General features: G+C 46.1%; 1 protein-coding gene across 1 annotated transcript; it reads right to left on the bottom strand.

The window, feature by feature from the left end:
- Positions 1-4,610: 4,610 nt before the first annotated feature.
- On the bottom strand, positions 4,611-7,909 carry LOC125541332. The gene is made up of 7 exons (XM_048704775.1): positions 7,692-7,909; positions 6,933-7,268; positions 6,165-6,336; positions 5,845-6,048; positions 5,403-5,548; positions 5,278-5,316; positions 4,611-5,117 (listed from the first exon to the last, which is right to left on the bottom strand). Exons 1-5 carry the CDS (start codon positions 7,811-7,813, stop codon positions 5,507-5,509), a joined length of 876 nt encoding a protein of 291 aa, XP_048560732.1. The 5' UTR covers positions 7,814-7,909; the 3' UTR covers positions 4,611-5,117; positions 5,278-5,316; positions 5,403-5,506.
- Between the last annotated feature and the right edge of the window lie 11,438 nt (positions 7,910-19,347).

Here is a 19,347-nt window from a genome sequence, read left to right as displayed (position 1 = left end):
AATGGGGATACAATCAGGGCCCATCACCTTGCCTCCTTTCATCCTTTTTAAAGCCTCCTTTACCTCAGACTCCTGGATTCGCCGCACAAAACGCATGCTGGTCTCATCAAAGGAGTCGTCTAGTTCAATGGTAGAACTCTCATTCTCCCCATTGAACAGCTTGTCGAAGTACTCCCGCCATCTATGCTTAATCTCCTCGTCCTTCACCAAGAGTTGGCCTGCTCCGTCCTTGATGCATTTGACTTGGCCAATGTCCCTCGTCTTCCTCTCTCGGATCTTGGCCATCTTATAGATGTCCCTTTCACCTTCCTTCGTGCCTAACCGTTGGTAGAGGTCCTCATATGCCCGACCCCTTGCTTCACCAACAGCTCCCTTTGCGGCCTTCTTCGCCATCTTGTACTTCTCTATGTTGTCTGCACTCCTATCCAGGTATAGGCGTCTGAAGCAATCTTTCTTCTCTTTAATCGCCTTCTGGACGTCATCATTTCACCACCAGGTATCCTTATCTTCGCTTCTCCTTCCCCTCGACACTCCAAACTCCTCCGAGGCCACCTTACGAATGCAAGTCGCCATCTTCATCCACACATTGTCCGCATCCCCTCCTTCCTCCCAAGGGCCCTCCTTAATGACCCTCTCCTTGAACACCTGAGCTACCTCCCCCTTGAGCTTCCACCACTTCGTTCTAGCGACTTTGGCACGCTTATCCCGCTGGACACGAATCTGAAAGCGGAAGTCAGCAACCACCAGCTTATGCTGGGGTACAACACTCTCTCCAGGTATCACCTTACAGTCTAGGCACGCACGCCTATCTTCTCTTCTCGAGAGGATGAAATCAATCTGGCTAGAGTGTTGGCCACTACTAAAAGTCACCAGATGTGATTCTCTCTTTCTAAAGAGGGTGTTAGCTACAATCATGCTGTAGGCTAGAGCAAAGCTTAAGACATCTTCTCCTTCTTGATTCCTGATGCCATGGCCAAAGCCCCCATGCGCCCCTTCAAAACTTGTGTTAGATGTACCCACATGGCCATTGAGGTCTCCTCCTATGAAGAGCTTCTCACCAATTGGTACACTCCTAACCATGTCTTCCAGGCCTTCCCAGAACTCCCTCTTGGTGTTCTCATTGTGGCCTACTTGCGGGGCATATGCGCTGATAACATTGAGAACCAAGTCCTCAACTACCAGCTTGACCAAGATAATCCGGTCCCCACGTCTCTTGACGTCTACCATTCCATACTTGAGGCTCTTGTTGATCAAGATTCCTACGCCATTTCTGTTTGCAGCCATCCTCGTGTACCACAGCTTGAAGCCGGTATCCTCCACCTCCTTCGCCTTCTGTCCTCTCCATTTGGTTTCTTGGACGCAAAGGATATCAACACCTCTCCTCACCGCTACATCAACTAGCTCCCGAAGCTTCCCTGTCAGAGACCCTACGTTCCAGCTACCTAAGCGAATCCTCCTAGGCTCGGCTAGCTTCCTTACCCTTCGCACCCGTCGAGTCAAATGCGAAGACCCTTGCTCATTTTCCACTACACCCGAGCGCCGATGTAGCGCGCCACTAAGGATGCGACGACCCGATCCTCGCTCACTTGCCACCGTATCCGGATCAAGATACGGCGCGCCACTTGGGGGGTGACGGCCCGACCTTTGCCCACTTTCCACCACACCTGGGTTCCGATGTGGCGCGTTGCTGAGAGGGTTACGCCCCAACGAAAATCTTTTGGGTTTCATCTCCATAAGAGTGGCTGAGTTTTTACGTTGGCTCGCCAAGCCTATCACAACCCTCCTCCTTTACTCGGGCTTGGGACCGGCTATGCTGAGACAAATAGGCGGAGTTGCTTTCAAGAACTGGATGTTAGTTCTAATCCAAGTTGCTTAAATCAGATCAATGGGACACGCTATATTCACTAAGGGCGCGTTTGGTTGCCCGCATGGAGCCTAACCAGGCCCGCACACGAAGCAAGAGGTCTGTTTAGTTGTCTGATTTCACTGTTGGGCCTGCACGCTTCTTAAAACAGCCTAGAGATTGGCTCGCTGAAAACGCTTGAATCGGCAGTTTTTGGTGAACCAGGCCGAGCCGAGCGCAAACAAGCAGGCCCTTGCACAAGTGGAGACGGGAGGGATGTGAGGTGACCTGAGGTCTTATTCAACCTCCATTAAGCTCCTATCTAATCTCCTCCCTTTGATCTACACAATGGTGCTTTCATTCGAGGTAAGTTCTACACGAAAAAGATGTACCTTTATGTTACGGTTCCATTCAGGCGATCGGTTCGTAGTTTCGTCGGCCGTAAGTTCTTAATTTCGTCTTCCCGCTTGGAGCTATTCTGGACGAATTTTGTTAGATTCATCGCACACGATCGATCATTTGAAAAAAAATTGACCAGCAGCCTAATCTCGCGGTTCCTCATAACATTCATGTTGTAAATTTTTGGTTTCGACGATCGTAGCTTCATCTCTCTTTGAACAACACTCTACTGCAATGACGCCGCCATGTCGAGCTCCTTTGTCCTCTACTCAGAGCCCTCCTATTCGTCCTTCTCGATGTCGAAGCCTTTCCCCTTGATCTCCTTGCCTATGTCCTACTACACTAGAGTCGTTTCCGGCGTCGCTCATCTCGGCCTACTCTCTGTCGTCGTACTACACTGACGCTGCAACGATGTGCACACTGCTTTCTTGTGTCCTCTGCCTCCGTGCACACTGCAGTTCGCCGCGCCGCCGGCGGGGTCGATCATCTTGGCCTCCTCTCTCTCGCCCTACTATACTGGAGTCGTTTCCGACGTCGATCATCTCGGCCTCCTCTCTCGTCCACTGCACTGACGATACCATGGCGCGAGCTCTGCATTCTCCTCCTCTGTTGACTGTCTTTGCGCGAGCACCACAGCTAGTTCCTGACGGTGTCGCTCGTCGTGCCGCCGACGGGGTCGCTCGTCCACGACTCCATGCTAGTCATGTCGGACACGGCGCCACGGTCACTATCCACCGCAGTCACCATGGTCCGGCGCACACTGCATTTCTTCTTCCCCTTCCTCTGCTAGCTCTTAACCCTGTGTGGCAAGTGCTAGCTCTGAATCATACCCCATGCAGGCAACCAAACAGCGTGTAGTTGTATGCGCCGAGACAATGCAGACAACCAAACAACGTGCCAAAGTTGATCCCCTAATGTAGGAAGTCCATATGAAGGCAACCAAACAACTTGCAGATGTCGCATATGAGGTTGTTTTTCAGAGCCAGGCTGGGAGCAACTGGGGGCCGGGAGCAACTTCCCGATCGGTACTCCAAACTGAGCACGCTTAACTTTGAAGTTCTGTTCGAATGGGCTCCCGAAAAAGAAGAAATTCCTTATTGATATGAGTAGTCTATCATCCCTAATATATCACATATAATTAGCAACGAATCAAGCAACACAATGCTGAATGCTAACTTGCCAGAAAATAAATCATCACGCATACCTCGTCCTCGTTGTCCTCATCACATTTATTTTAGATCTACCAGAAAAGGAACTTATGTGGCCAGCCATGTAACCAGAAGTACAACTTGGGTGTTTCATGTCAGGACTTCCATTAAACAAGATAGAGACGGGCAGTAGGAAAGTGTTGCTAGGCTGTGTGGTTAGAATTGGAGTTTCACCACGTCTACAAGTTTTTGTCTCGGATTCATCAGGAGTTTGAACCACGGCGTGCTCAGTTGTGTTCTCGTGGTTTTATTACTCTTATGGAGGCCCTTTCTGATATTCGGAGTGAGACTCGCCTTCATTGTGCTGATTTACTTGAGGTTCTCTTTATGCTTGCTGTTCAAGCTCCTGCTATGTCGTTTGCTGGTTAAGACTCATTATGCTACGGTAACAAAGATGATCTTTCTATTTTCTACCTTGTGTACGTTGGTGTTGTATTTAGACATCAGGGTATGCAAGTTGAATTTCTTCAAAGATTCATCGTATTAAAGTGTACCGAAAAAGGGTTTTTCCCTGTTTTGTATTACAAAGCAACCAACACCGATCACATAGCAATGTTCGGGCAAAAAGCAAAACAAGCCTAAAAAAAAAGAAGAAAGAAGAAGAAAGAAATGCCAACAACGGCAGCTCGACAACGCACGGATGACCCGCCACCGCTGCGCCTTCCGTATTAAAGTGTATTAGTGAGCAAATTCCATTTCGTATTATCGCTCCATTTTATAACGAGACAACCTATGTATGACGGACGGAGTACCCATATACTAATTGTGCAAGGTTTAGGGTTGTGCCATGCAATCACAAATCAGAACAGAGTTGATTGTGTTTCAACAATACACACCACATAGATCGTGTTCAGTCTGTTGTCCACCCAACAATTCATTATGAAATGATCAAGCAAAATACTCCCTCCGCTTTCTTTTTACTCCGTGTATAAAATTTGGTCAAAGTCAAACTACACGATTTGACCAAATTTATATCAAAAAATATAAACATCTACAATACTAAACTATATAGTATGAAAATACATTTCATGGTACATTTAATAATATTGATTTTATATTGTGAATGTTGATATTTTTTAATATAAAATTAGTTAAACTTTACAAAGCTTGACGTTGACCAAACTTTATATGCGGACTAAAAAAAGGGAGGGAGTACAACCATCATATAAACATGCAAGAAGTACTTAGGCATAGCCTCCTACAAATATTCTTAATCTTTGGAAGCAGGAAATAACAACAGGAAATTACATGGTACTTGGTCTTAACATTTCGACAAGGGCTGCTGGCAGTGCAATACACAAACCCTCCACAGCAAAATTTTAATCCAGTGGCCTCGTAACTACCCCATGTTCAAGTATCTTCCACTCCAGCCACCCTCCTTGGCCTCTGAGTACAGACCTCCCATTGGCTCTACATGTTACGGGCCCTCTTTCTAGGAAACTCCCAGAGAAAATAGATAAGCAAGCAGGGAATAATCAAGTATAATCAACATCATGTTGCTAGTCCCTTTGCCGTGACATCCGATAAAAAAACATGGTGGTACTATAAATTATACTAGGTCGCACAGATATAGGAGTATATGGCATTACCTGCACTGCTGGCTCAGCTGCTCTTCTTCATCGCTCTGCCCCTTGTGGGTCCTTGATTTGCTTCAGCTCAGATGAGCCCTATCAAAAATACAATCAAGGCATAAGCAAGTAACCAACATCATGTTACTATAAATAATACTACTCCCTCCGATCCATGTTTATACTAAATCTTGTACTAAATCAACGACAATTAATAAGGATCGGAGGGAGCATATCGCACACGTATGTATGTCATTACCCCAAACATCCATCGTAACCTAGCCTTCTGAGCTTCCAGCTGTAAAAAACAGACATGTAATTAGCAACGAATCAAGCAACAAATGCTGAATGGAAACTTGAAAGAAAATAAATCATCATGCATACCTCGTCCTCATTGTCCTCATCATCAAACTTTCCGCAGTTTATCTTAGAAGATCTACCAGACACGTTACTTGTGTGGCCAGCCATGTAACCAGAACTTGGGTGCTTCATGTCAGGACTTCCATTACAGTGACAACCATAACAGTAACCTTCATTACGGAGAGTAGGAATTGTTAATATAACTAACAAATGACGAATCAGGAACAATAACAATCATACCTAAATAATTGACAAATTGAAAATAATAAAAAGTCATGGTTATACAGTTCGAGATACTACCAATGTAAATCTTAAGGATCATATGTGAGATGAAAAAGGGGCAGACAAATAGGTTAATGTATCAAAGATTACACTAGAGCCAAAAAACCAACTTACAAAACTGTGACACATAAGTTCAAGGTAGTTCAAAAATATGTAAAGAGTTCAGGAACGGAATATATCATACCATTAGCAGTAGCACACATAAACAGATGACAAACAATTCACTGGATGATTGATTATACATGACTTCAGCAAAGAATATTTTGTCAGTGCAGCAGTTCAAATCATCAGCTCCCTTAACCTTCGCAGTGAAATTGATATGTTCGTAAAACCTACTATCTCTAATTGATTGGCAGCACATAATATCTTTGAATTCATATGCAAGATCCTGAAAAGAAGCATGGATTCAATCAGCATTCAATCGTTACAGGAATGGATAAGAGAGATATACAGTGCAACCCTTGGTAGCAGTGAGGGCAAGAGGGGAAGGGACAGAGAACAGACCCCCAAAAGGTTGTGATCCTCATTATACTTGTCCACCAGAGCTTCAACCAGCTGGCGGTTAAAATCACGGGTTGTATCAATTGGTTGGGACGCCAAATGCTTTTTCCTTCTGCCATCAGGCCAGTAAAGGCACTTTTGTACAGCAAGCTCCACTCCAGATAATCCCACAAACCTAGTAAGATCAGATCATTTAAATGGCTGGCACACTGAACATTCTCACAGGTGAAGGAAACAGATTGACAAAAAGTCCATTAAAAAGACTGGCTACTCTGCTGTTGCTAACATGCAAGTTCTCGATGCAAGAGAAAACATATCAATCTTTCCTTGCAGAATTGAACTCAGTACGCTAGCATAATTGTTCTGGTTATCACCATTATTTTGCACACAAGAAAGCATAGCTATGCATGTGGGTGTGCCTAGCAAAAAAAAGCCAACCAAAAGTAAAAATTGTTATTCTGGCAAACTATACCTAGATAGGATGTGGCAGCATAGTTTTCATATGTGCTTTGTTAATTTACAGCTACGCATATATGACTTATGAATATTTCAGTAATTCTCACAAATACAGTAAAAAAACTTCAAGTAGATCCAAGTAGTATAGGCTGGCATTTCTATTACAATTTACAGACAGCTTCTATATAGTCAAACTTGGCTCTATTCAAACAAAAAAAATCCTAATTTGTGTTATACATTTACTTAACTGCATGTATTGGCACAAATTAAACAGGCTGGCAGAAACCTAGAAGGAACAAAGTTGAGAAGTCTTACATTTGCTCCTCCTGGCGGCCCCTAAGGTAGAGCTCAATAGCACTGTTAACTTCAGTTAAGCTCTCAAATGGTCCACCCACATGAGGATATGTGTGGAAAGATCCCTTGAGATCAATTCGGGTGTAAAATCTAATTCCCCAGTGATCTGGTTGCTGGTACAGAAGAGGCAGCCCAAGAGTCGAAAAATTTCGCGCCCCTGGGAGGCAACTGGGAAGCACGGACAAATTCGAAAACTTACTCTCTTGCTCTTGCTTCAAGGAGCGGGCAATGGACTCACGAATTGTTTGCCCTTGCGGCAGCACCAATGGAGCAGGCTTGTGCTCTGTCCCCCAAAACCTGAAGCGGAACAAGCAGGCAGATTCAATGAGCAGAGGAGAAGCATAATTCATTCATACAAGGACATAAATGAATAATCCGTATAATCGACGTGCTATAACCAAGTTGATTTTATTACTCCCTCCGTTTACTTTTATATAGTGTCCGAAACATCTACAAAGCTTTATAAAAGTGAACAGAGGAGTAGTAGTTAAATAAAATACTAGACATCACGAGATCACCCACCACGGTCCCAAAAACCATGGACAAATCAAATCGATTTCGAAGAACACAAATATATTGCCGTACGTTGTATAAACTAAACAACAGAGTCCACTCCCATGAGAAATCTGAGGATGCTAATCTATGGAGATAGAACACAACATGAAAACGACATGGGAGTTGTTCATAGGGAAGCAGTTTTTTTTTTTGTGAAAAACATACGGACGCAGTGTAGCTGCTGCACTGGAGCAATGGGCCGGGGACGGGACGGAGTAGCCGAAGGTCCCATCGTCGGAGACCGGGATTGTGGTCAAGATACCACGCCGGGAACGAGGAGATGACATGGCAGCGGGGGAGGAAGGAAGGCGATTAGGGTTTGGTGCTTGGTGCTTTTTCCTTCGCGACGGGAGCGGGAGGAGATCGATGGTGGGACTTGCAACGACGCGTGTCCCTCCAGGATGTAAACTCACGAGCCTGGATTTCGGCCCGAACAGAGAGTCGGTTTTTTTTTTAAACAAACCGAAGGCATCGGGAGTCCACAAACTTGCTCCTTCTCCTTGTCCTCCTGCTGGCTCCTACTCGCAGCTGCAGGGAAAGGCATGGCGGCGTGGAGGAAGCGCAGTGGCCATCTTTGACGACAGTGCACCTGGTAACGCCTACTCAACTGGCCCGGCCGCCGTCTAGCGCTCTGACCAGTCGTGGTGGGCGCCGCCGCTCATCGTGACGGAGGCAAGGCCTTCTCCTTTTCACGTGCTCCTTCCTAGATTATGTTAAGTAATTAGGCATAATTTCCATGATAAATTACAGAATATTAAACATGATGAAAACCGCTACTAACATTTGAATCTCAAGCATACTAGAAGCACTAAACAACATGAACAGTAGCAGTACAACATCGCAAAACATGATACTGGCAAATATGTTTAACCAACGAGATGGGACACTGCAGTTATACCGATCATTTGCAGATGAGGTAGTCGTTGGTGCAGCGATGTTGTTGATGACGACGTTGGTGAAGACCGGTCACAGAAGACGACGTTGTAGACGACGATGAGCAAGATCGCTCGACCTAGACGGTAGGCGAGCCGTGATGGAGACAGTAAGCAGTCGCGCGAGTGGCGCTTCCCAAAAATCTTATCGAAACACTAACGCCCACGTGTGGGCGTCTAGTAACTCGCCCACACGCATGGATTCTCGTCCAACCAATTCTGCGCGAATCTTGGCGCGTTCTAACAGTTTTTGTGTGCCACGTAAGACTAAACTGGTGTGTGGGCATTCATCCGGTCGCCCACATGGCCTTTTTCACCACACGGGGGGCTGGTGTGTGGGCGTTTAACAATTCACCCACACATCAGTTTTTACGCACGCACAGGGGGCTGGTGTGTGGGCGTTTATCACTTCGCCCACACGCCCGTCTCCTCGCCCACACCCAAAGCTGGCAGTTGTCATGTGTTTCTGCAGGGTACATGACAACTGCCCTAGCTTTGCTTGTAAGCAGATGGCAACTTTCTTTTACCCGAGTTGCCATGTGTTTTTGCATGGTACATGGCAACTGTCATAGCGTGCACGTAAGCAGATGCCAACTCTTTTTTTACATGACAACTGCCTTAGCGTGCTCATGAGCACATGGCAACTCTCTCTTTTACTCGAACATGTTTTTTTGCCGTACCTTTTCATAGTGCTACACGGCAACTGCCTAGTGTTAGTGGGTGGCAACTCCTAAAGTTTTGAAATCATGGCAACTACAGTAGACCAGACCATACATGGCAACTGCAGTTGAGCAACCATGGCAACTGTAGTTGTCCGACATGGCAACCGAAGTTCAGCGACATGGCAACTATAGTTAAACGAACATGGACGAGGGTCTGGACCATGGCAACTGCGGGATGCGCGGTGACTGTCACGCGGGTGTGCAGGACCACGAGTACGAGACCTGACGTACGGGGCGTGTGGGCGTTATCTATTTCTCCCACACGCACGCGTGTGAGAGGGATTGAGAAAGAAAAAAGAGGTGTGTGGGCATTACTTGTTCTGCCCACACGTAGGTGTGTGGGCTGTTCTTCTTATACATCACATACAATGTATGGGCAGACTCCCTAACGCCCACACGTGTGGCACTTATCAGCGTCCAATCTTATTTTCCCTCTCCCGTATAGGATCACAAAGGCGAGTGGTTCCGGAGACCTACTCTCCCGTTCGTCGGTGCACGCCGGTGCTCGGGATGGGGTGGACTGGGGTGGCGGCGCAAGGAACGAGGTGTGGCAAAACCTAGATTGGTTTTCTGTGTGTTGCGGCGCTCGCAGCGTGTCCTTATATAGAGGTTTGGAAAACCCTTACGGGTGCAACGTGGGAGGCCCGCGTCGCACGTCCGAGTCAATTGCGGGAGCGACCCGAACCGACTAGGCTATGACGTGTCTGTCACGACTCCAGACTCGGTTTTCCTAAGCAGCCAAAAAAGACAGAATTTGTCTCGGCTCGAGGCTCGAATTCACGAAACGCGATCGCGGCGCGGTGCGGCGTGTGAGTCGAGCGAGCGGAGGAGGAGGAGGAGTGCGCGAGAGGCTCTATTATTCTCACTCACTTACAAGTGCTACATCACTCCACCTTATAGGATGGTGTGCAACTCCTTCAACTTCCGGGGTGGGACTAAACTTCCCACTCCCACCACTTGCTCACACACATGGGCCTTTGAGATTTCAGAAATTGCCTATTGGGCTGCCCTATAAATGGGCCCAATATCCTAACAATCCCCCACCAGATCTCAAATGCCCATTTGAAGATTTGCCAATCCTTGCTACTTGTTTATATACCAGTATTTCAGTAGAGACTGTTAAGTTGAACTTCCGCCTAGAGCCTTAAGCTACATCTATTAGCAACTTGAACAATGGACTATGCCTTGAATTGCAAGTTTTGTGCCAACAGACTTTACTCAAAGTCATAACCAGTACCTAGCTGCCAGTAGTCTACCCCGCGGGTAGAGCATATACGTTGTACTCCCTGGTCTCTTCATGAGTTTATTAGAGATCACCCAAATCTCATAGACTGCGACGTTTATAGTCAGACTCATATAGGTGTGTTCTTTCAAGAATGCTCTGTAGGACAACATCTTTGCTATCAATAGCCGTTATAAACACATTAAGGCATGTTGCCAACCTGCCTTGCAGCTCTTTGAGAGTTATGCATCTCCACTTAGAGAGGGCTTACTAGATATTCTCCTTAGTCAAACCACTAGCTTGTTCTTCCCATGTCCTAATTCATGGGATCTCCGATCACATAGGTTGGTTTACCACTATGGTGTGACACTCACGGGTCTCATACCCATCTCCCTTGATGCATTTTCTATCACATTACGTGATAGTCCCTTCGTAAAGGGATCTGCCAGGTTTTTGTCTGTTTGAATATACGTAACAGTAATTACTCCAGAGTTTCTCAATTTCCTGACAGACTTCAATCGTCTTTTAACTTGTCTTGATGACTTCGCACTATACTTAGAACTGTTCACTTTGGCAATCACTGTTTGATTGTCACAGTTCATGAGGATGACCGGTACAGGTTTCTCAACCACCGGCAAGTCCATCAAGAGCTCACGCAGCCATTTTGCTTCAATAGTGGTTGTATCTAAAGCAGTAAGTTCTGCTTCCATGGTTGACCTCGTCAATATGGTCTGTTTGCAAGACCTCCATGACACTGCGCCACCTCCAAGAAGAAATGCATATCCACTTGTGGTGTAGAGTTCATCGACGTCCGATATCCAGTTCGAGTCACTATATCCTTCAAGCACAGCAGGGTGCCCTGAATAGTGAATCCCATAGCTTGCCGTACCATTCAGATAGTGCATGACCCTTTCAAGTGCATGCCAATGATAATTACCCGGGTTTGACATGAACCTGCTCAACTTGCTCATAGCAAAAGAGATACCAGGCCTTGTTGCACTCGCAAGGTACATGAGTGAACCAACAATTTGAGAGTATTTCAATTGATCTCTCGATGTTTTCTTGTTCTTTCATAGAGTCACGCTGGGATCATAAGGTGTTGGAGAAGTCTTGCTCTTGCTATCATTAAAGCCAAAACGGCTCAAGACCTTCTCAACATAGTGTGATTGCGTTAGCGTAATCCCACTCTCATCCTTAATAAGCTTAATGTTTAGAATCACATCAGCTTCTCCCAGATCTTTCGTATCAAAACATTTTGATAGAAAAGACTTGACCTCATTTTTCACAATCATGCTTGTACCGAAAAATCAGTATGTCGTCAACATACAAGAACAAAATAACACTATTGCCCCCACCATGGCAATAGTACACTCACCTATCAGCCTCATTTATGACAAAGCCTGCAGAAGTCAGAGTTCTGTCGAACTTCCCATGCCATTGCTTAGGTGCCTATTTCAGCCCATACAAAGATTTTGACAATTTGCACACCTTTGTCTCTTCACCTTTTACCACGAAACCATCAGGTTGATCCATATAGATTTCCTCTTCCAACTCCCCACTAAGGAAAGTTGTCTTCACGTCCATTTGATGAACGATAAGACAATAGGAGGCAGCCAGGGAAAGTAGTACACGAGTGGTGGTCATTCTAGCAACAGGTGCAGGTGTCAAAATAATCTTGCCTTCTCGTTGGGTGTAGCCTTTGGCTGCAAGTCGTGCCTTGTACTTCTCAATAGTACCATTGGGCCCTAGTTTCTTCTTAAACACCCACTTACAGCCAACTGGCTTACAACCATATGGTCTCTCAGATAATTCCCACGTTCCATTTGAAAGAATCGAGTCCATCTCATTTTTTACAGATTCTTTCCAATCATCCGCATCAGGAGATGCAAATGCCTCTACAATGGTCGTAGGAGTATTGTCCACAAGGTACACAATGAAATCATTACCAAAGGATTTTTCAATCCTCCATCTCTTACTCCGTTTAGGAGCTTCATTTTCATCCTTCTCAAGGACTATGTCATGTGGTTGTTCATGTGGTTCTTCAGAATAATCACTTGATGTACTAGGTTTAGGAATTATCTCAGAAGATATTCTAGCAGTGCTATGCATATCTTTCATAGGAAACATATTCTCAAAAAATATTGCATCACGAGACTCCATAATAGTATCAACATGCATATCGGGTACCTCGGATTTAACCACTAAAAATCTATAACCAACGCTGCACTGAGCATAGCCTAGAAAGATACAATCTACTGTCTTTGGTCCCAGTTTGCGTTTCTTCGGAATTGGAACATTGACCTTAGCCAAACATCCCCAAGTGCGCAAATACGAAAATGATGGTTTTCTCCCAACCCACTCCTCATAACGGGTTTTTTCTTTATTCTTGTTTGGAATTCTATTCAGGACATGACACGAAGTCAACAAAGCCTCCCCCTACCATGCCTTAGATAAACCAGCAGTGTTCAACATGGCATTCACCAAATCGGACAGCGTGCGGTTTTTCCTCTCAGCGACCCCATTTGATTGGGCCGAGTAAGGAGGCGTCCTCTCGTGAATAATACCATGTTCCTCACAGAATTCATCAAATATTTTGGGAAAATACTCCCCACCACGATCCGACCTAAGACATTTGATCTTTCTCTCTAATTGATTTTCAACTTCAACCTTATAGATTTTGACGTAGTCTAAAGCTTCATCTTTAGTTTGCAACAAATAAACATATCAGAACCTAGATCCTCCTTGTCAAACCGAAGGCACCGGGAGTCCACAAACTAGATCCTTCTTTTCCTCCTGCTGGCTCCTACTCGCAGGTGCAGGGAAAGGCATGGCGGCGTAGATGTAGGACAGAAGCGCAGTGGCCATCTTTGACGACAGTGCGCCTGGTGACGCCTACTCAACTGGCTCAGCCGCCGTCTAGCGATCCAAACAGTCGTGGTGGGCGCTGCCGCTCATCGTGACAAAGGCAAGGCCTTCTCCTTTTCACGTGCTCCTTCCTAGACCATGTTAAGTAATTAGGCATAATTTCCATGATTAATTCCAGAATATTAAACATGATGAAAACCGCTACTAACATGTGAATCTCAAGCATACTAGAAGCACTAAACAACATGAACAGTAGCAGCACAACATCGCAAAACATGATACTTGCAAACATGTTTAACCAACAAGATGGGACACTGCAGTTATACCGATCGTTTGTAGATGAGGTAGCCGTTGGTGCAGCGATGTTGTTGATGATGACATTGGTGAAGACCGGTCGCAGAAGACGACATTGTATACGACGACAAGCAAGATCGCACGACCTGGACGGTAGGTGAGCCGTGATAGAGACAGCGAGCAGTAGCGCCTGTGGCGCTTCCCAAAAACCTTATTCGCCCTCTCCTGTACAGGATCACAAAGGCGAGTCGTTCCGGAGACCTACTCTCCCGTTCGCCGGTTCACGCCGGCGCTCGGGATGGGGTGGACTACGGCAGCGGCACAAGGAACGAGGTGTGGCAAACCCTAGATTGGTTTCCTGTGTGTTGCGGCGCCCACAACGTGTTCTTATATAGCGGTTTGGAAAACCCTAACAGGTGCAACATGGGAGGCCCACATCGCACGTCCGAGTCGATTGAGGGAGCGACCCGAACAGACTATGCTGTGACGCGTCCGTCACGACTCCAGATTTAGTTTTCCTAAGCAGCAAAAATAAATACATAATTTGTCTCGGCTCAAGGCTAGAATTCACGAAATGCGATCGCGACATGTCGAGTCGAGTCGAGATGAGACGAGCGATTGGTGGTGGAGGAGCAGGAGTGCGTGAGAGACCCTCTTATTCTCACTCACTTACAAGTGCTACAACACTCCACCTTATAAGGTGGTGTGCAACTCCTTCAACTTCCGGGGTGGGACTAAACTTCCCATTCCCACCACTTGCTCACACACATGGGCCTTTGAGATTTCAGAAATTGCCTATTGGGTTGCCCTATAAATGGGCCCAATTGAAGGAAATATGCCCTAGAGGCAATAATAAAGTTGTTATTTATATTTCCTTATATCATGATAAATGTTTATTATTCATGCTAGAATTGTATTAACCGGAAACTTAGTACATGTGTGAATACATAGACAAGCAGAGTGTCCCTAGTATACCTCTACTTGACTAGCTCGTTAATCAAAGATGGTTAAGTTTCCTAACCATGGACATGTGTTGTCATTTGATGAACGGGATCACATCATTAGAGAATGATGTGATGGACAAGACCCATCCGTTAGCTTAGCATTATGATCGTTTAGTTTTATTGCTATTGCTTTCTTCATGACTTATACATATTCCTCTGACTATGAGATTATGCAACTCCCGAATACCGGAGGAACACTTTGTGTGCTATCAAACGTCACAACGTAACTGGGTGATTATAAAGATGCTCTACAGGTGTCTCCGATGGTGTTTGTTGAGTTGGCACGGAATCGAGATTAGGATTTGTCACTCCGAGTATCGGAGAGGTATCTCTGGGCCCTCTCGGTAATGCACATCACTATAAGCCTTACAAGCAATGTGACTAATGAGTTAGTTACGGGATGATGCATTACGGAACGAGTAAAGAGACTTGCCGGTAATGAGATTGAACTAGGTATGATGATATCGACGATCGAATCTCGGGCAAGTAACATACCGATGACAAAGGGAATGACGTATGTTGTTATGCGGTTTGACCGATAAAGATCTTCGTAGAATATGTAGGAGACAATATGAGCATCCAGGTTCCGCTATTGGTTATTGACCGGAGATGTGTCTCGGTCATGTCTACATAGTTCTCAAACCCGTAGGGTCCACACGCTTAATGTTCGATGACGATCTGTATTATGAGTTATGTGATTTGATGACCGAAGTTTGTTCAGAGTCCCGGATGAGATCACGGACATGACGAGGAGTCTCGAAATGGTCGAGAGGTAAAGATTGATATATTGGAAGGTTATATACGGACACCGGAATGGTTCCGATAAGGTTCGGGGATTTTTTCGGAGTACCAGGAGGTTACTGGAACCCCCCGAGAAAGTTATTGGGCCAAATGGGCCATAGTGGAAGAGAGGAGGCATGCCACAGGAGGTGGGGCGCGCCCCCCTTGCCCCAATCCGAATTGGACAAGGGGAGGGGACGCGGCCCCCTCTTTCCTTCTCCCTCTCCCTCCTTTCCCCTTTCCCCTCTCCGTTGGAAGGAAAGGGGGCCGAATCCTACTAGGTTTGGAGTCCTAGTAGGACTCCCCCCCCTCCCCTTGGCGCGCTTCCCCCTTGGCCGGCCTCCTCCTCCCCCCTCCTTTATATACGTGGGCAGGGGGCACCCCAAAGCACAACGGGCAATCTCTTAGCCGTGTGCGGTGCCCCCTCCACAGTTTAACACCTCGGTCATATGGTCATAGTGCTTAGGCGGAGCCTTGCGCCGGTAACTTCATCATCATCATGGCCACGCCGTCGTGCTGATGGAACTCTCCCTCGACCCTCTACTGTATCAAGAGCTTGAGGGACGTCATCGTGCTAAATGTGTGCTAAACACGGAGGTGTCATATGTTCGGTACTTGGATCGGTTTGATCGTGAAGACGTTCAACTACATCAACCGTGTTACTAAACGCTTCCGCTTTCGGTCTACGAGGGTACATGGACACACTCTCCCCTCTCGATGCTATGCATCTCTTATGTCTACTACGCAACTTTATTCTTGTAGACTCGTGTTGGGCCTCCAAGCATAGAGTTTTGTAAGACAGCAGCAATTTTCCCTCAAGTGGATGACCTAAGGTTTATCAATTTGTGGGAGGCGTAGGATGAAGATGGTCTCTCTCAAACAACCCTGCAAACAAATACAAGAAATCTCTTGTGTCCCCAACATACCTAATACAATGGCAAATTGTATAGGTGCACTAGTTAGGTGAAGAGATGGTGATAAAAGTGTAATACGGATGGTAGAAATATATTTTTTATAATCTGAATAAATAAAAACAGCAAGGTAGCAAATAGTAAACGGGCACAAAAACGGTATTTTGCAATGCTTGAAAACAAGGCCTAGGGTCCGTACTTTCACTAGTGCAATCTCTCAACAGTGCTAACATAGTTGGATCATATGATTATCCCTCAAAGTGCAATAAAGAATCACTCCCGAGTTCCTATTAGCGGAGAACAAAAGATAGAAATTGTTTGTAGGGTACGAAACCACCTCAAAGCTATTCTTTCCGTTCGATCTATTCAAGAGTTCGTACTAAAATAACACAAAGCTATTCTTTCCGTTCGATCTATCCTAGAGTTCGTACTAAAATAACACCAAAGCAAATTCATATTCATAATACTCAATCCAACACAAAGAACTACAAGGAGACCCCAAAGTTTCTATCGGAGAAAAGATAATAAAAATATGCATCAACCCCTATGCATAAATTACCCCAATGTCACCTCGGGAATCCGCAAGTTGAGTGCCATAACATACATCAAGTGAATCAATATGATACCCCAGTGTCACCTCAAGTATTCATACCGCAAGACATACATCATGTGTTCTCATATCTAAACATTCAATCCGACAAGACAAAACTTCAAAGGGTAAAGATTCAATTCATCATAACAAGGGTATAGAGGGGAGAAACATCATATGATCCGACTATATTAACAAAGCCCATGATATAGATCATGAGAGTGAGAGAGAGAGATTAAACACATAGCTACTGGTACAAACCCTCAGCCCCGAGGGGGGACTACTCCCTCCTCATCGTGGTGGCCGCCGGGATGATGAAGATGGCCATCGGAGATGATTCCCCCCTCCAGCAGGGTGCCGGAACGGGTCTAGATTGGTTTTCGGTGGCTACGAAGCCTTGCGGCGGCGGAACTTCTGATCTAGGTTAACCTCGAGGGTTTTCCGAATTTTGGGGAATTTATAGGGTAAAGAGGGGGTGCGGGAGGCCACCGAGGTGGGCACAACCCACCTAGCCGCGCCTGGGCCCCCAGGCGCGCCCTGGTGGGTTTTGCCCCCCTCGGGGCACCCCCCAGGTGCTGCTCTGGCCCATTCTAAGTGTTCTGGTCCATAAAAATTCTCCAAAAAGTTTCATGGTGTTTGGACTTTGTTTGATATTGATTTTTTGCGATGTAAAAAACAAGCAAAAACAGCAACTGGCACTGGGCACTGGGTCAATAGGTTAGTCCCAAAAATGATATAAAGTTGCTATAAAATGATTGTTAAACATCCAAGAACGATAAAATAACAACATGAATACTTTATAAATTATAGATACGTTGGGGATGTATCAATCTCCTAGTTACACTACTGGAATCAGGATCTTTACCGTCAGCCAGATCTTTTCCGTCCGCTAACTGGCGGCAAAGAAGGTCTTTGCCCTCAGCTTGAAAGAAGCTGACGACAAAGACATGTTTACCGTCATCCCACTTTTTGCCGTCTGCTAGCTGAAGGCATAGCATCTTTGACGTCGGTAGCAGACGGCAAAGAACCGTGCTCTAACTAAAATCCAACGACCTAACGGGCACTTTCTTTGTCGTCCGCTAGCAGACGGCAAAGAAAGTGACCAAACCAACGCCTGTTAGCTAGGCTCTTTGCCGCCCGCTAGCAGACAGCAAAGAACCGTGCCCTAACTAAAATCCAACGATGCCCGCCCGTGTCCCATCTCTTTGTCCTCTCTCTCTCTCTCTCCCTCTCTCTCTTCGCCCACGCCCGAGCCACCTTCGTCGCGCGCCATCCCGCCCACGAGTCGCCGCCGCCCCGCGCCACCCCGCCCCCGTGCCTCCCCCGAGCCGCCGCCACCCCGCACCACCCCGCCCCCGAGCCTCGCTGGCCCCGCCCTATCCCCCGCAGCCCCGGCGACCCCCTCCCCCGTGCCCAAGCCGCCGCTGCCCCACGCCATCCCAATCGCCGCGGCGCCCCCTCCTCCACCCCGGCGGCCCTGGCACCCCTCTCCTCCACTACCGCGGCCGCCCCGCCGCTCCGGCACCCCCTCCTCCACCCGGCCGCCCCGGCGCCCCTCTCCTGCACCACCGCAGCCACCCCACCGCTCTGGCGCCCTCTCCTCCACCCAGCCGCCCCGGCGCCCCTCTCCTCCACCACCGCGGCCGCCCCGCCCCTCCGGTGAGACCTCTTGTATTTTTTTGTTTTTGTTTCTATATTTTAAGTTTAGTTTAGGTTTACTTTAGGTTTGGTTTAGTTTAGGTTAACTTTAGTTTAGGTTTAGAGCATATAGCCTTATATTACAATGCAAGAATTGATTATCATAGCTCATCCAAAATTTAGTTTAGGTTTGTACTGAATGTTTAGTCAATCATGGTGCATGATTTGCTACTTATAGTGGTGTTGTACTTGTTCTGCAATTTTTTGTCAGGGTTCTTCTGCTACTCTACTGCTATATTATGCATAGTGAATAAGTGTAATTTTGGTGTTTCCAGTGTCCAAGGAATGGTTGTTGTCATCATTTGCTTTGATGTTTTCCCTGTTTTTTACATGAAAACAAACTTGGAAAATATACAAACTTGTTTTTCTTTGTCTTTAGAGGGAGCTAAATCGAATTCTAACAATATTAGTAGTTTTTTCGAGTACTACTATTCTTTCCCCCCACGGGTCATTCCTTGCTGCTTTATCTCAATTATTATGTAGTGTGGTACAACTTCATGATAATTTCCTTTATGTCACCACATTTATATATACAAATTTTGTTCTCACTTAGCTTTGCATTCGATTATGATAATTCTGCACCCTACAAAAACAACACATAATAAAGCATTTTTTAAAATATTGAAATAATTAAGCATGAACCTGTTGAGAGCATAATCTAGCGTGTCTTTCTCACTAGCATAGGCATGAAAGGATAATCTTAATCTAAACAAGAGGACGCTTTCTCACTAGCACACCACAAGGAACTGCTTAGTTACTATGCTCTTTTTTCAACATTTTCAGTTTTCTTTCATGTCTAAAGTA

This window comes from Triticum urartu, chromosome 2 (genome assembly GCF_003073215.2).
Source record: "Triticum urartu cultivar G1812 chromosome 2, Tu2.1, whole genome shotgun sequence".
In the NCBI taxonomy this organism is placed as follows: domain Eukaryota; kingdom Viridiplantae; phylum Streptophyta; class Magnoliopsida; order Poales; family Poaceae; genus Triticum; species Triticum urartu.
The sequence above is the reverse complement of the archived record's forward strand: the minus strand, read 5'-3'. Positions and strand labels throughout refer to the sequence as shown.